Here is an 18073-nt window from a genome sequence, read left to right on the forward strand (position 1 = left end):
TCTACAGATCCCCATGTGCTTTGCCAACAGGAGCTACAGCACCATTCCATGTGGGCAGACAGAAATACTGAGGCACAGAGCTGTTCAGAGACATTTCCAAGGTCACACAGTACGTCATCTAAGAATAAATGTCACGTGGTTCAAACTGTGAGCCAACTGATTTGGGGGTCTGCTTTTCTGACACCATTCTCTCTCCTCCTCAGTCTCTGATATTTTCGCAGAGGTTATAAAATTCCCAAATGGCTTTCAAAATGATTTGTTTTCATTTAGAAAATAAATACAGAGCAGAGGATTTTTGAAGCGGGGTGTTTGTTTTGAAGGGATGTAGCCAAATCAAATGCAAAGCAACTTCTTTCAACTCTGCATCCTCAGGATTCTAAGAGGGAGCCCAGACTCCAAAACAATAAGCCCGGAGCTCCAAGCCATGCTGCCCAAGTGTGACTTGCTTTCAGATCTCCGCTATAACAGAGGCTCTCCAGGAAAATACACACCTCTTGACCCCTAGACTGAACATCTAGGAAGTCAGTTTCCCTCTGGAGGCAAGATGATGAGCAAGGTGTGGATCAGATTGTTGAGAACACCCTCCTCGAAATCAAAGTCTGGCAACCAGGTGCCTTCTGCAAGCACTCCACCGAGCCCCATGTCCGTGGGGCAAATTGCTTGTCTCCGAGAGCTTCGATTCCACGGTCTTTGAAACATAGTTAAGTTCAGAAGCTGATAAGCTGGTGCCTGAGGGTTCGCTGAGTCTTTTGGAGATTGTCATTACATTACATATTGAGCTTAGTGCATTTCTGCCACTCGTTATCGGGTAATTCTAAAAACTCAGACCCAAACCTTTCCTCATTCCTGTCCTCACCGTCCCATCCTCAATGTGGTCATCGGGATATAGTGAGCACCCTCCTAGACTTTCTCTTTCGGCCCGAATTCCTTCCAAATGCATCAGAACAGCCCAGCAGCCACCGTGACTAAGAGAAAGGTAACCAGAGCTGTGTCAACAAGGGAGACAGACACCCACGTTTACCAAATAAAGGAGAACTCAAGGCAAAGGCTGTTACTTCGACATATAAGGGCAATGGCCTCTGTCCCCCTGTCCTGACACGAGTCTCGTCTCTTTCCCTCCAGCGCAGCATCCCAGAGGTGAGCAGGAACCTGGCCGAGGCTTCACTCCCTCCAATGCCTCCATCCTGCTCCACGCCTCAACCCGGGTTTGTGTGTACATAATTGTGCCTATAATTACAGACACATCCACGAGCCTTCTACTATTGTATTTACAACACTCTGTCTATGTTTGGGGTGTTATTAATACAGCTGGGGAAACCAAAAGCAGTAGTTTGCTGCTTGTGGTTTCTGAGGAAATCTATGTGAAGCAATTTGTATAAATCCAAGGGAGCACATGGCTGGATATGGGCTCCATTAGGCAAACGAGCTCTCTGCTTTGTGGTTACACCATAAATACGCATGAGGAGGACCCGCCCTATAGGAAAATCATAGGTTCCATATTTATAGCATGTGGAAGTGGATAAGGATTTGGGAATGTGCTGTACATATGGCCTGCGTAACTGGGCTGCATTTTGCCGGGAGGATGCTTGCAATGTCCCCAGCAACAGCGGGGTGCCTTTCTCAGAGGCAACCTCGCCACTACCTGTGGATTGGAAAGAGACCAAGTAGAGGCTGCTCCCAGCCTGGGAGAGGCTGGGAAAGGGTTCTTAGTCTTCCTCGCTTCGGGGCAACAAGAAGAAAGCCGTTTCCCCATAGGCCCAGTGCTCACGTTAGCCCAGCCTGGGTCCAAGTTGTGCACAGTGTTTCACAAGGAAATAGCATGGCCATCTCCCACCACCTTGAGTACTTATTAATCTTGCTTTTTTGCCAATTTCCCCAATTACCTGGTCTTTGGTATACTGCATTAGTGTTGACTGTGACCGGGGAATAAAATCATATTTCCGCCCCAAACATCACCACCCGCTCTCCATACCCTGTGCACTGGTTCGCATTGGCAAACCCCTCCCTCTGTACCACGGAGCGGAGCTGCCTGCTGCCTCCATCTCAACTATGCTTTGCTCGCAGGTTCTGTTGTCTGGATTTCGCTTTCAAGCCCACCACTTAGCACCAGTGAGCTTGGCACAGTGCCCGCCATCCAGCGGCTACAAAGAAAGACTCAGCGGTATCGCCCGGCATAGACATAGAGAAAACTCTCCCCTCCCTGCCTCCCAGTCCCCTCCTTAGCCTGACTCCCCTTCGTGGCATCAAATCAAACTGCAGCAGACTTGACAAATCTATTTGGCACGGTTCACTTAACTATTTCAACCTGAAGCGTTCAGAGGGCTGTGCTGGGGCACACGCACGGTGTGGCCATCGGGGAGGTGGATTTGCTAATAAGGGGGAGGCAGAGATGGCCCTTGGCGGGGAGGACCGGCAGGTCTCCCCTGCGGCTGCCACACCTCAGTGAGTCCCTGGGGTGAGGCGTGTTGGGAGGGGGCAGTGCCTAATTGGCAGGCTTTGCGTTCTCTTGCTTCCTTCTAGGTACTAGAGGAAAGGGCTTTTCCTCTGCTCCAGTGCCCTTTATGTGGGCAGTAATGATTCACTAAAAGAAAACAAACAACAAAAACAACAACAAAACTACCCGTTGGCTTCTGGGGAAAGAAATTTAGCTAAGGGTGGGAAGAGGAGGCAAAAGAGAGAGAGAAAGAGTAAATGATGTATCCAATATGAAAAGGTTGAAAAGAATAATTCTAAAGGAGCTCAGAAAGTAGAATTCAATTCTCAGGAATATCTTCTCTGCAGAATGAATAAAAGGGATAAATCCGGGAAGGACAGTATTCTATCAAAATGTGCAGTGCTAAGGTATTTCCAAAAGCAGATTTCCTACAAATGGTGTTTTAAATAGCATCCCGGTCCATCTGTGTGCTTTTAAAACCAGCTTATGCTACAGTATCCCTCTGGCCTGTGCTGCTTAGTCATTGAGCCTGGACAGGGAGGCAGCCAGGTGAACCTCCTTCTCCTCCCCCAGGATACCCCTACCCAGCTGCTGGCCCTCACCTGCCTGGCTGATCTTCTGGGTTCTCCTAGTTCCTTACTGGGTGGGTAAAGAAGGCATAAAAACGATTGGGGGTGGGATAAGGACTCAGTCCACAGTGCTCCCAGCACCTAGCCCGCTCGGGCTTGCCATCTCCAAGTGACATGTGGTAACTCTTCCCGAAACAAACAAAGTCAGTGAGAAACTAAACCTGGCTTCACATGTCAGAATGGGAAGACTTTCACTCGCTTTCTTTGTCCAGTGAAAACGGGGAATTTATGTATATGTGTGTATTGATACCTAGTAATATCTAGAAGCCACGATTTTCAGATGAATGGTGTCATGTTACTATGGCAATTTTAATTAAAAAAAAAAACCCACTTCTTAAAAACTCATATTTCCTGAGTGAAATAGTGCCAACATGGTAGTTCAGGATTTTCTGGGTCCAAAGTTTCCGGTTGCACGAGCAAGAGTAAGCGGCAGTGGGTCACTGACGGAAGCTGAGGAGACTGGAAAAGAGTTTAACCTCTCCAGATCTGGCCACATCTGGTCCCGTTTTGATCATTCACAACCCACAGACCAGGGGTCTGGTAGAACTGTAGCACTAAAGAGGAGAGATCCTTTTCCTCTGTCCCCAAGGCCCTTCAAGGGAGGATGAGCACCCTCCTTCCAGACCGGAGAGCTGGTCCATGACAAACAGAATGCTCCCCCTGCCCAGGTGAGCCCATCAGCCATTTCCGAAAAGCGCCCCACACGCTGAGTGTACCTTACAACCACGACACCACCGTGCCAGCTGCAGTCCTGTTCACGGCCTGAATGCCATGTGTCTTAAGAAAGCTCAGTGTCAGACATTCATCCCTATGTACAACAAAAGCCTCATATCACCCACCCGGACACACCTCTGGGAGCCAGAGACACTGAAGGCGCCAGCTGAGAGAGTTCAATGCTTTGCTGCCAAGCGTGATTGCCAGTTCAGATCCCATCCCTGACAAGCTGAATTTCTCCTCATTATTTATTGTCCTCTTTCTTCTTTGGGACATTGTAATTCCCTCTCAGGATTTGTGCCCTTTCATTTCCAGACCTTGGTAACTCCTGAACTGCAGTTTCATGTGGTTTTGTGATTGTTAACCCAGCATGTGGAAGGGACTCAGACCGTAAATGCTCAATGAATCCTGTGTGGGGAGACATGGGCTGGGAGCACATTTTCTCCTTCATTTGCAGTCAAAGAGCACCCTGCAAGTGCTGTCTGTCTGTCCATCCATCCCTCCATGTCTCTCTCTCTCTCTCTCTCTCTCTCTGCTCTGCAAGATGCAATAGCAACCAGCAGCTAGCTAGGCTGTCAGAGAAACAGTGTTTTCCAATCATTTTAGCATAAGAAAGAATATTTTCTGGGCCAGCATCTCCCGTGCCTCCATCAGTTATTAGAGCCTCGCTGAACATGGCCCCCTCTCCCACGTAGGGCCGACTTGGAGCTCCTCTGTCCCGCCCCCCTTACACCGTCTCAGCTTGCCTTTGAGGTGGGAAATGAGTTTACCTTGTGGTTTTTGCCATGCCGGTACACCATCCAGTCTTCACCATTAGTGCTGACTTCCAGCTTATAGGATTTGACATAATAGCCATTCTGGGTTTCTCTGGAAATTGCTCCTTGTGTTGCAATGGCTGTGAGCATGGTTAGAAAGCGTAGGTCCACCTGAGGAAGAGGGGTGCAGAAGTAAGGGGGCCATGACTCCCTGACACAAGGCAGCACCTGGCTTTTTCTTCAAGGGACACAGTTGTAATACTTAGCTCGCAATTCATGTCTGTGATTCACCCAGATGTCCTGGTAATTAAGGACCAGTTTGTAATTCTGCTGGACAGTTGAACTCTACTTATTTGACACTGAATTGGACACTTTTGAAATTGTAACTTGATTATTTTTTCTTTTTTTCTCTATTTGAAAATGTGAATGGACAGTGTAAGTTTATCTTGAAGGAATCATTGAAAATCTAGAAGTACAACCCCTTCTTACTAAAAAATGGGCTGCCTTAGATAGCAAAAGCAGATGCTATTTTAAAGGGACAATGGCTAAATCCAATCCAATCCAATCCAATCCAATCCAATCCAATCCAATCCACCCCACTCTAATCCAGTCCAATTCAATCCAATTCACTTACGATGCCCTAGTTGCAAAAGTCTCAGCTCAGAGCTGTCTCCCTTCCTTTCAGTCCCTCACTCCATTGTGTATTTAGTTGCTGGGGTCACTTAGGGGTCAAAGGACATGCAGAGTCTGCCCAAGCAATTAGGCTTATGCACCACATCCTGACCTTTTGCTCAGTGAGGAGGATGGCCGACATTTTGAAGCTCCTCCCCTCCCACGGCACCAAATCCATTTGAAAATTGCAGGATGTCATTCCTTTGCCGGCCACAGTGTTTCTTAATGGCAACCTCTGTGTGATCAAAATTTAGCCAGCATACACTGGTAAAATTTGATTCAGCAAGCACTAAATGGCTATTTAATATGTGCTCAGCATTATTAAGTCTTCGACAGAAGTACCTAGCGCCGTATATGTGCATGATAAACAGGTGGATAGCAATAAGAGAAAGAACGTGATTAAGAGCTTCAAATAGGGTATAATCAATAGAATGCTCATCGCAAGGGAGAACTTTCTGGAAGCTTTGCAGGGATGAGAAGAATTTTTGGAGAAACAGTGACAAATGGCCTTCGGGCTGTGCCGTGAGAACCTCTGTGGACACCCTGGAAGTTTCTGAGTGATCTCCTTTCCTTTCCCTTTGTCTGCTCTGCAATGTCCTTCTCAGAGCAGAGGTCACCATGTCACATCAGAGCTAGGACAGGCTCGTCAATGGGTCATAAGGCTGTCTGCCATGTGTCATCAAAGTCTCTGCTCTAGCATGGAGCTAGCAGCTTGCTCTTCCCTGGGGATGAGGACTGGACCAGTCTGTCATGCGATGGAGGATTACTCAACATAAGCTACAAGGCAGTCTTATTCAGAAGGAAAGAAACAATAGTCTGAAAAGATGCTGCAGAGCTTCTGGGGGACTAGAGTTTCATTCCCATTAGTGACATTTTCCCATGTGTTTTTCTGATAGCTATGTGCATAACCTTCCTGGCAGGGTTCTCTCCGAATATAAAGATCATGAGATGCTGCCATGCTCAGCTAGCAACTCAACAAGCCTGCCCTTAGAAAAATGTACTCTCCTCCACCCCATCAAGTCTCTGAAGCTGCCCTGTTCCAAGAATGAGGAAGATCTGAAACTCTTCATAGACTGTTTCATGGAGATCTATAGCGATAGGGCAAGCAGCATCATGGCCAAACAACTTCTTCGAGGCCCGGTAATCTTCAAAAGGGCAGAGGAAGTGTCCACCTTCCTTGTCATTTTATCCCAGCACCTGGCCCAGTGCCTTGCACAGCCTGTTTGTGCCTGGAACATGTACTTGTTTGGACGGATGAAGCGATGGAGTTCTCAAGCGTGCTGTGTTTATATTCTTTGTGTCCTTTGTTCACTCTAGCTGAGGAGCCACCTGTCTTGCCCACCAATACATACACACTCTGAATACTCTCTGGTATCTGAGTAAGTACCTGGAGATACTCCTTACTGGAATCCAAGTTGGGCGTCCAGCCATTGTCATCACCATGGAGCCGGCTTTGTTGAGGTCTCCACCTCCCATCAGAGTAGGTAGATGAGGCACTGATCTGTTCATTAGAAATCCTGCCAGACTCCATTCCCAGAGGGACATTGCACTGAAAGTCTGGGGAATGGAGACGGTCAAGGGCAGAGTTAGGTATCTCAACCTCATACCCCTGGGACCCTCAAAACACTGCTCCCTTCTAGGGACAAGTCCTTGCAGGCACTTTCTCATCTTAAAGACCTAATAATACACTCATATTTTATAAACAACTATGCCAAGTCATAGAGCCTGACAACCCCTCTGGGTCTGAAAGAAAGTAAATTGGACCTAAAAGAGATAAGGCTATGGATAAATAAGAATCATCATACAAATTAAAGTACAATCTAAAGCACCGGAACTGTTAATGCTGCAGGCTGCAGATGCTTGCAGATGCCAGATGCACTATTATTGAAATACAGGTACATGCGCGATAGACTTGTGGCAGTTTGGGTGGGCTGATACATCGTGGGAAGCCTGCCTTATTAACAAACACCCAGAAGGCATTTTTGCTTCTTTCTTCCTTTAACTCTAGTGTCTCATGAGTTCTGGCACAGAAAACAGACATTACAAAGCAATAAATACCTGTCCTTGGGGGACCCCTCTACGAGCACTTGCATGTCACTCTACATTGCCTTGCACCACCTGTTTGGGCAAATGTCCCCAGAAATCACTTACTCTGACCTTGTGCTATCAGTTTAACTGCTGTCCTTTCCATGGATAGCATGGATACTGGTCAATATCTGTGTGTGCATGTGTCTGATAAGGACCAGCAATCTTTTCAGGCATCAAACCTATTAACCCTGTGACTACATTGGCCATTTGCAGAACTTGGTGCAATTTGCAATACTATTTTCTTGTCACTCAATATTCGCGAGCTCTTTGAAGAGAAAAAAGAAAAAAACAACAAAATCAAAACCCAGAACAAAACCCATCGACTTTACAGCAGGCCAGGCTGCCACGTCTGTAGGTAAGCATAGTACACTGTCTACAACCATGGCAGGATTTTCCCAGCTCTAATCATCCTTAAAGTGTTTCTTTAGTTCTTAGTGGCTTCTGAGTTGAAATGGCAGCACATATGAACCACACGTCCAAGAGGAGCTGATTTGAAAAGGTAGCTCAGAGCAAGAGATTGATGGCCTAGATGGCAAGTTCCATGACCACAGTGGTGAGAGTTACACTTTTAATGCTTTGCACAGTGCCTGGCACACAGTAGAAGCTCAAAAAGCTGTTTATTGGAAATATGCAGTGAAAGTCCAAGCAATGTACCAGTGCAGTAAGAGAAACTTACTTTTTCTTTTAGGTCCAATTTACTTTCTTTCAGACCCAGGGCCAGAGATGTCTAATGTCAAAATATATAGAAAGAGAGACTTAAAATTGCTCAGTTTTCTGACAATGGCCACTGAGGCTTGGAGAGGGATAAAAATGGTCCCTGACTCAAAAAAATATTAGCACAGGAGGGGACTCTATATAGATATTTAAACTAACCTTCTTTCTCTTCACAGATGAGAAAATGGAGGCTTAAGATGGTCCCGTGACTTTCCCTTGAAATCACTAATTCTCGCTATGTATACTTTTTTCCTTTAAAGAAGTGAGCACGCAGATCAACATTTGTTCTATTTTCATTAATCTTTGCCTGGCAAGAGGATACAGCTCCCATTCCCTGAACTCAGATGCCATGGCAAATTCTGTAGAATCCCCAAATCCTCCTCTTGAAGAGGCAGGCCTCTCTTTACTGCACACCCTCAGGGCTCTGATGGAAAGACAGGAGGGATGCTCCCAGCCAGCCAACTCACTCTCGATCGGCTCTTGGTGGACCAGGTAGTAACGTGCAGAGAAACCATCCTTGGCCACCGCCATGTCCGTGTGAAAGGTCAGAGAGAGGATCCCAGTTGACGAACGGAGTTCAGAGGGTGTTTTGGTCCCACAGTACTTGCCAATCAGGGGGCCAACTGGATAAAGAGAAGTCAGGAAGTATGGAAATGTCAAACTCCATTTTCAACAATTCTCCCTTCCCTTGACAATTGGAAGTAATTCGACAAAGCATCACTTTGCATGCCCCGACATAAAAGAACAACCAAAGGTGTGTTTTAAGAACAATGTCTCATATTTTTTCTGCACATTAGAAAATACTTTCGTAGGCCTTCCCTTATTCTGTTCTCACAGCCCTGGGAGATAGGCTGGAAGGTAGTATTCTAATGCCTGTTCTACAGAAAAGTAAATTGAGGTTTGGAGAAGTCACATGACTTTTTAGACAGCTAGGAAATAATAGAGCTGGGACTCAAACCCAAGTTTTATGACTAAATTTTATGCTTTTCTCAGGAAATGAAATTGCTTAGCTATCGAGTCTCCTTCCCTTATCATGCAAAATACTTAGAATGGCTACCAAAGTAAAAGATCAGTTTCTTTGCCAATATTGACTATATCCAAGACTCATGTTGGCTACATGTGGGAAGTACAGGTTCCTAGTTCCTCTTGGCCTTGGGTGATGCACCTTTTGACATCTATGACTATATTAAGAATAATGAAATTATAGTAATAATAATGATAATGACAACAGCTTATTTATTCAGATAAGACAGACAGGTCGAGTAACTTGCCCAAGACTGCAGAGCTGCAAAAAGTCAGGATTCGAACCTCATCTATTGGGCTCTAGAGTCCTATTTGGGCACAGAAGGTGGTCACTGAGTCATTTTCTACGGAAATTCTGACAACTTGGAGCAAAAAAGAACATTACCTATAGGTTTTTTCATGCTTATTCAATTATCTAGCCAGTCTCCTCCTGTCCTCCAAAGAAATATCTCTGAGAAAGGAAACTGCCTTTCTATAATTTCTCTGAAATCACCTCTGGTGAAGGATACGAAGAGAAAGTCATCGTGGGTCACATACAAACCCTAGGAGTTCTGAAGTCTTGATTCTCTTTTCTTACTGTTACTAAAGCGATTAGCAGGCAAAGGTGAAGCACTGAGAAGTGCCTTGTGAGAGCGACATCACTCACCGTGCGGAATGCCATCCCAGATGTCCAGCCAATCATATTTGCAGTCTCCCTCTCCCACCTGCAAGGGGTCATGCTCCAAGTCAAAGGTCAGAAACTGCAGGATGATCTCCATCTTGGGTTTAGCCAGGATGGTAAAGGTGCAATCTAAGTTGTGCGGGTACTTCTCAGGGAACCCAGGGGATTCGATGGTCCCATTGGGGCTTGTGAAGTTTTTTGAACAATCTTCAGAGCCTGTGTGTAAAAAAGAAATGTAGCATTAAGACAGTAGAAGATAGCTTGGCTGCCTCTATTGCATGGGTTACTTACATGTTTGGGCCCAAATACCCCTACTCCCGAGGTTTTGTTTCCACTCGAGTGGCCCTTGAAACAACATACTCTTCACATTCACATTTCAAGCCTTTAAGCCAGACCCTCTTAAAGAGATAAATTAGGGAGATGAGCTGACTTGCTCTACATATTAGAGTAAGAACAGCAATTGAGGAATTGGGGGGTTTAGAAAAAAGTGTGTGTGTGTGTGTGTGTGTGTGTGTGTGTGTGTGTGTGAGAGAGAGAGAGAGAGAGAGAGAGAGAGAGAGAGAGAGGGAGAGAGAGAGAGATTGAGAGAGAGAGAGAGATAGACAGAGAGAGACAGAGAGAGAGAGAGAGAGAGAGAGAGAGAGAGAGAGAGAGAGAGAGAGATGGAAAGAAAGGGAGGGAGAGGGAGAGAGAGATTGATTCTCTTGAAAAGAGGAACAGAGTCTTCTTTCTCAATTACTCAGCTGCTTGCTCCAGAAATGTAAGTTATTTCAATCCTTAAGGAAGGCTTGCTGATTGCCAGCAGGGCAAACAATGTTACCCCTTATTTATTGCTGACCTCAACACAGACTCTATTGTACCAGAGCCAACTAAGTGCCCCCTTCTCCCTCCGAGATCCAAGGTGCCTCAGGGGAGGGGCAAAGGGGAGCTCGGGTCTCATTCATGTCATGACTATATTAAAACGAGCTGCTCTGTAGTGGCCAGACAATTAACAATCGACGTTTGTAGCCGGTGGATCACAGCAGGACGTTGGGGATGTTAAAGGCCGCTCCAGCAGCAAGTTTAGAAAAATGCAGCAGCAGTGTATTGACATTTGGAAGGCTTCTGGTTCCTTTCTAGTGGGGATGGCCTTGTTTCTCTTCTAAGCTCTGGTCTGCTTTCTTGGGACTCATGGAGGAATCCTTATTAAACGCCATATACACTTGCATCCTGGTGCGGGCTTGGAGGGCAGCAGAAGCTATAAAGGATTACAGCCACTATATCTCCTAACACCTCTAGGTGGAGTCACATTAAAAGGGCCCTCATGTGCTTTAACCCAGACACTATTCGCCAGGGGAGGCCCAGGGATGGTCCCAGAACACTGCAGCACAGACCGTGGGCCCACAGCAATGCACAGAGCAAGCAGTGACGGGAGTTAACGTTGTGCGTGTAAATGCTGGACAATTAGAATTGATTTCACGATGTTCTGATTTTAAAATTAAGAAAGGTAGCAGGATTTATGAGGAGGATAATAGGTACTCTATGCATGAAGAAAAAAACACAGAAATACTCGATAAACCAGGTGTTTACTGGCAGGAAGTGTCCTCTGGGGATCCCACTGAAATATAACTATGTGATGTCAATACGCTGATCTTAGCCTGCAGCGATGTCTTTATCCGAGGCTCCCGCAGAGGCCCCTCTGTGAGTTTCTTTATTGATGATGGCTTTTTGGAAAGTGGCAAATGTCTGACTCAGGAAAGGTGCCATGCAAATGAGCGGGGGAGGGGGAACACAACTTTCTTGAGCATCAGGCAAAAAATTCCAATGTCCCTACCTACCCATCCATCACCTCCGCCCTTCTACCCAGTACTATGCTTTGGCAAGGTGCGGATCCCGGATACCTGGGGCGAGAGTCAACCTTTCCAGAATTCATTAGAGGCTCTGTAAGTGCCGTATCTCGGCAGCTCTGCACTCCATCATTCAGGGGCAGGGCCGTCCAGTGGGCAGCCAGGCCTGGAGGGGTGAGCTGGATGGCCTCCCTCATTGTTAACCATAGAGTCTCCAGTTTTATTTACCCATCTCCTCAATGATCCAGGATGAGGCATTTTGGCAAGGCTTAGCCAGCTGGCAGGTCTTGGTGGAGGAGTTGGGGGAGGCGAAAGGAATTTTGAAAAGATTAGTGTTTGGGGCTGCTGTGAAGCCTTCTTCATGTGGGCTACTTAGCCAGAGGAAATTAACTCTATTTGCAACTTGCTTCCAGTGCTAGAAGAGGCATCCTGACATTCTTTCCTGGAGTTTGCTCTATTGTCTTTCCCTGCTCAGGCAAGGGGAATCCCAATCCCCCAGGGAGTGGGGAATTTATGGCAGAATCTTTCTTCAGTCCCTCCCATCCATGTGGCGAAAGGGCTTCCACAATGGATACCTAGTAAACCCGAGAGAGGTCTGGGGAATTCATCCGTAATCACACCATCTCACTGTTTGGACTGTGGTCCAAGTGTCAGAAAACAGGCAGCTGAACATCCAACATGGAGAAGAGATCTCAGGAAAAGGTGACCATCCTTGAGACAAAAGTTGACTCTTGCAGATATTTACCGAATCTAAGATCTTTTCTGCAATGTGTTCAAAGGATTAAAAGTTCTAAAAAATGGCTCAGTCAACAAATACTCAAGTTCACTCATTGCTAAAATGGTCCATAGATGCTGGGGAATTTTGGCTGCAGTGAATGAATGATTTCGTACCAAAGGATTCTGGTATGAAAAATGCCCACTTTGTGTTATTCCACTGCAAATTTTATAGTAACTCTGCAAGAGAAAGAAGAATCTGTATGCATAAAGCTATTTAAAATATGGTGGATTTAAGGAAAGCTGAGCTTGACCGGACCACAAAATGTGAATTTGGTTCTTTGATTCAGAGAGTTGGGAGAAGGGGCACTCCAGAGTTTCTCTATCTGTGAATGACCCCAAAGATTTCAGTTCCCAAAATGTCACTGAGCACCAGGAAAGAAAACTTGATCTTGAACTTTGGTCCAAAGAGCAACAGAAAACAAACAAACAAACCACATTTTTCCAGTGATTCAGTCTCCAATGTTACATTTCAAGTTACTTTAAAATTTCTTTCTCTGTTTTGCGCATGATTTGGTGATTCGAGATCCTTTAAGTTTGCAAGTTGTTTTGGTTCACCCTTTTACATGTGGACAATATGGTACGATACAGACTCTTTTATAAACCGCTTCATTCGGGGCAAACATGAACCTTCCTCTCCAGCCACATGTCCCTGTCTGTACCCGGGTAGTGGGTTTGTGCCTGTCATTTTAATTCTGCAGCAGAGTCTTGCCAGGGTGTGCGGTGTCAAAGACTTCCAGATCCCTCCGTATGGTTATCTGTGTATCTGAGTTTACGGTCCCTTCTTCTTTCTCTTTATGACTCTGACCAGCAGACATAGCTGTTTGTTTGGATTACTTCAGCATGTTCATGAGTTTCTTTCATGTTTTGCAGATGATGTAAACTTGGTGTATTTTCTCTCAAGACTCTGACAGTGGGTATAGGGCATGAGACCTGGAAGAATGCTCATCTTCCTAAATTTCTCAGTTTTGAAATTCGCACTCCCGCACGTGTATGTTTTATATAGGGTTGACTTTTGTGCTAAAAGTTGCTCTTTTATTAAGTGGGCATGAGTGGCTCTGAGAAAACCACTGGGCTCTCATCTTCTTATATTTCCCAGAAGTCTGGCTATTGTTGGCGGAGATAACTCCCACTGCAGTAATCTCCTTCCTCGCATGGGCAATCCCAGTCCACAAAGTAGGCTGCCCCATTTCCCCCACATCTGAGCCACTTCCCTTGGTTAGCACTACTGGTCCTAGGAAGTCCACAGTTTTGCCGCCTCATTCAAAATCCTACTTCAGTCTGTCCTCAAGACAGCAGTGCTGAGTTACAATACCCTCTGGTATATTTTATCTTTTAACATTGTCCCTTCGAATTTGCATGATGGCTACAGTTAACATGCACTTTTTCTGTGGCTTTCGGAAGAATGTGGTATCATCTTTCATCAGGAGGCATGAAACGGAGATGAGTTTGCTCACCTTGGTCTGACTTTCTGTGACCAGTTCCCTGGAAGACCTTGCTCGGAGCTGTTTTCCTTTCACGGTCAGCACAGTGGAGCTGAGTGACAGCTTTAGTGCTAGAGACCTTGCTATCTAATAGACTTTCCAGATTCTCCGCTTGCCAAGCCACTCAATGGAGCCCTCGTTTCCATACCCGTAGCACGTCAGTCACACCTGTACTTGGTGCTCACTCATTCTGCCTCATATTATAGTTTCCCTTTCGGTTCGCGTATTTTCATTCAGCAACATCTATTGTGCTTCTGTTACGTGCTGAGGATTTACACACCTGTCTTCCCCACTAAAAGAGGTTTTATTTCTTTCTCTCTTCTCTCCCCCCGCTGCTCCCCAACAGAAGATAGTACAATGAATGTGCCATCAGAGCTGGTGGCACTGACTGATCTGAATTTTGCACAGCACTCAGAGGAATGTGGATCAAGCTACTGGAATTCCCCGAGCTACTGAACACAGATCGTCAGTCTCCATGACCTCATGTAGTCAGGAGCATGATGACCCGCAGTTAATGGACCTTCTTGGGACTTGTGCCCTGAGACAGTCAGAGCTCCTGTTCTGGCTTGACACAGTTCCCTCCGCCCCAGCCCTTCCCCGGACTCTACATTCTTGTTCCCAGGCAGACAAATCCGACAAATATTTAGACAGAGTGGATATAAAAAGTGCTTTCAGCAGCTACCACTTCCTTTCAAGAACAGTTTAGTGAATATATATATATGTATATGAATAGTTTCCCTCACACTGAACTCAACAGGCGCCGGACTTGGGCCTCTCGATGACAAGGCCGACAGCTTCCCCTTTCACCAGACCCCATCCACATGCTGCGAAACTTAGGCTGCTGGAGAGGGCAACACACTCGTTAGATGGGGCAAGAGATTCTTAGGTGGCAGAGCAGGCCGAGAGAGGGGAAGACTGGAGGATAAGCTTCACTTAGCCTCAAGATAATAAACTCGTATTGGAGGAAAGGGCGTGCTGCTTGGAGTGCTTACGTGTAGATGCTGAACCAGTATCCTGTGGATGGAAGTTGGCCTACTCAGTTACGGAAATAAGCGCTGGCCTATATTCTCAGGGCCTGAAGTAATCTAAGAGGGAACTAATGAAAAGTAAGTAGTCAACTTGATGTGCAGCGTTCTCGGCTTCTTTTTTTGCTATCTTTTTTATTGCTTTTCAGAGGGTCGGCTTCATTGGCCTTTAGAAAGTGGGGGTTTAATGGGTAGAAGTAGTAAAATGGATCAGCGAGGGGAATTTCTAGGAGTCATATTCAAATTTAAAAGCTACTGCATGACCCTAATGGGAAGGGGGCAGGTCATAGTGAGATCTTTATAGACTCTGAACACTGAAGAGATTATCTTCTTCTGCTTCATGCAATTCCAAATAAAGGCGACGTTAAGCCATGAAAGTAATTAAGAGGAAGTTCAACCAAGTCTTGCTTTTTCCCATAAAGATGACTGTGATTTTTAAGTACACACAAACATTAAGTTCTTTCCAAAAGTGTTTTTCTATTTAATTGGTGCCCCTAGTCTTTTGGTGCCACAAACAATGTTGTCTGCCCACTGGGCAGCACCCAGCACTAACCCTGCAACTCATCCTCCCAAGCTAGATGATGACCTAAACTGGCTTTTCACCGAGGGCTCTCTCCAGGTTCACCTTGAACCTCTCTCTTCCCTCCGTCAACTGGCTCAGGCTGGATAAAACTGTAACCCTTACCACCTGTCTCCATCTATAAGCACGTAACTATGACCCAGTCCCCACGGCCAGACACGGGTGGTAGTGTCCCATCTCCTCCAAGATGCCCAGCTCCTGGCTTTCCACCCATGACCACACTGACCTGTCTTGAAGATCTCATAGCGCAGGGAGAAGCCTGCCCCCTGTCGGGCGTAGTCTGAGGTGAACTTGATGTAGAGCACAGAGCCGGAGGAGATGATGGTGGGCGGAGCGATGTTCCCACAGTGCTTCCCCAGGAGGTCGGCGGATTCACTGTCTCCATCCCGAATCTCAATGAAGTCATACCTAGGTGAGGATGGCGCAAAGGGGCACATAGAGAAAAGATCACTTTGAAAAGACGAAAAGGACCATTGTCTCACTCCAGTTCATATGATCGCCATTCATTTCTGGACACTCATGAGTTTCAGATCGATAAACCAAGGTCACCTATGTTGCTGGTAGACCGTTAAAATAGATATAGGAAGCTGCATCAGTTTACTAAAGCCACAGAGGGGAATGAGCACCCTGGCGGATGGCTAGATTTTAATGCCTTATCTCTTGCCTACATAAGAGCAATAGCATTTTTTCTATCAAATATCTCAAAAACAAACAACAAACAAAAAACCCCCCAAAACCATGTTCCTTCCTTCCGTAGCACCATTTAAATTTCCATTATCATCTCTCTGAATCTTAGTTGTTTCTTATTAGCTTTGTGTCACTCCAAGTTACTTAGCCCTTTTGAGCATCAATTTCTTCATCTGCAAGATTAGGATAAAAATATCTACTTCAGAAGGTAGGGATGGAGATGGAATAAAAAAAAAAAAAACAACAAAAAAAACATATGTAAGGTGCTAGGCTTTGAGCCAGGCACACGGGGGATGTTTCAGAGATATTTTTATTTTGCTGCCTCCTCCCCCACATTTCGGTTTTCTCCTGGGTCATTCCCTCTTCTCTTATCTCTAATCGTTAATGACAAAAACCACCCAAACATGGGCTCCCTCCCTCCCTGCGATGACTCTGAGAAGTTCACATCAGCAGTGTCTAGTCGACAACACATTTTTTAAAACGGAATCGGCATCATATTAGAGAAGGCCATAAAAACCTTTCTCCAAAAGCAGGGGGCAAATCCCCAGGGCCCAGCGTCCATGAGCACAGCACATACCTCCCAGCCTCAGCGGGAGGCACAGTGGGCGGCTGTCTCTAGGCTGCCAAGGCCTGAGCTCATCTCAAACATAATCACACTGGCCTGGGGTGGGGGAAGACACCTCAAAGACATCCTTGGCTGGGTTCGTGGGATGGTGCACACATACTGTGCCATTTTATCTGTACAGACACATATTTTCAGCCTTCGTATGAGCTCCGGCAGTCTTCACGGTGCTCTGTTTGGGCTCCTTTTCTGGGGTTCCAGTGAAGACTCCTGTCACAGCTGCTGAGGTGGGGAATTTCACCTCTCCAGTTCCCTTCTAATTGCTGACGTGGTACCATTATTTACTGAAAACCATCTAGCACCCTCTCCCTCCCTGTTTATTTATTTTGCATCGACCTGTTAAAACAACAGGTAAGACATCTCTTTTGGGTAAAAACAGGGACTGGAAGGCTACCCTCCCTGGGATGTGCCTGCTGGCTCCTGCCACACACACACACACACACACACACACACACACACACACACAGAGTCTGTGGGAACTCGCTGCCTGCAGAAGTGGCTTCTCAAGCCAGAATGGCCTGAGGCCTCACTCCAGCCCCCGGGAACCATATTTCAGATTGCTCAGCCACTTCCAAATAAATAGGCCTGTGAAGGAAGTATAAGGAGCAGACCAGGATTAGTTTATTCTTCTACCCCAGAGAGCCGAAATCCTACAGTCAAAAGAATCGCAGAAGCTAGTTAAAGTCTGGGGAAGACGCGATGGCAGGGTTCTCCCAGGAGCTCTGGAGAGACGGCCACAGATTGAGAAAGGCAGTGGGGGTGGGGCATCTGTTTAGGTCTGTGATTTCAGTGTGGGAGATGGTGCTGACTTTGAAAACATGCTTTCTCACTTGCAAAACAAAAGTGGAAAGACACTTAGTTTGTTCTCAGAGGAAATTCCCCAAACCTTCTGGAAAATCTCTCCTTGCTATTTCCATAGCGCGGTAAGCCCGGTGGGACAGTCATGGCCAGCTGAGTAATGGTGATGTCCCACCAGTATGCACAGTAGGGAAGCTGCTTGGATTCTTTAAGCAGATATTACCTGGTTTACATGGAGTAAGTGCAGGCCCTGTAGGAAAGACTCTCCCTTTCCTCTCAACCAGGAAATAGACACAAATGGGTTTGTGCCTGATTAGCTGGGTCCCCTCAGGCAAGTTACTTAACCTTTCTGAGCCTCAGAAATGGAGTAAATAAGAGTAAAACAGGGATATTAGAACCTTTCTTCCAGGGTTGTTACATAGACTATTTTGGTCATTTAAATCTCACAAGTGTCACTACATAGCCTGGCGGTTAGTATATGCTTAATAAATGTTACCGTGGTCTGTTGGATCCTCATGCCCATTTCAGAGGTGAGACAGAGCCTTGAGCAGAAGCGACTTTCTTGGAGACACAGAGCACAGAAGGAG

At 46.1% G+C, this 18073-nt stretch overlaps 1 protein-coding gene across 4 annotated transcripts in view; it reads right to left on the reverse strand.

Annotated features, from left to right (window-relative positions):
- The window catches only part of NRP2 (neuropilin 2), a 114086-nt gene that overhangs the window by 64726 nt on the left and 31287 nt on the right, over nt 1-18073 (reverse strand). For all 4 annotated transcript variants that reach the window (XM_016135087.2, XM_016135088.2, XM_016135090.2 and 1 more), the window contains exons 3-7: nt 15606-15787; nt 9676-9906; nt 8474-8629; nt 6592-6761; nt 4548-4703 (exon numbers count right to left, since the gene is read on the reverse strand). In XM_016135087.2, the coding sequence (XP_015990573.2) occupies nt 4548-4703; nt 6592-6761; nt 8474-8629; nt 9676-9906; nt 15606-15787 (895 nt within the window). The remainder of the gene's footprint in view (nt 1-4547; nt 4704-6591; nt 6762-8473; nt 8630-9675; nt 9907-15605; nt 15788-18073) is intronic.

Source organism: Rousettus aegyptiacus, unplaced genomic scaffold, assembly GCF_014176215.1.
Source record: "Rousettus aegyptiacus isolate mRouAeg1 unplaced genomic scaffold, mRouAeg1.p scaffold_m13_p_2, whole genome shotgun sequence".
In the NCBI taxonomy this organism is placed as follows: domain Eukaryota; kingdom Metazoa; phylum Chordata; class Mammalia; order Chiroptera; family Pteropodidae; genus Rousettus; species Rousettus aegyptiacus.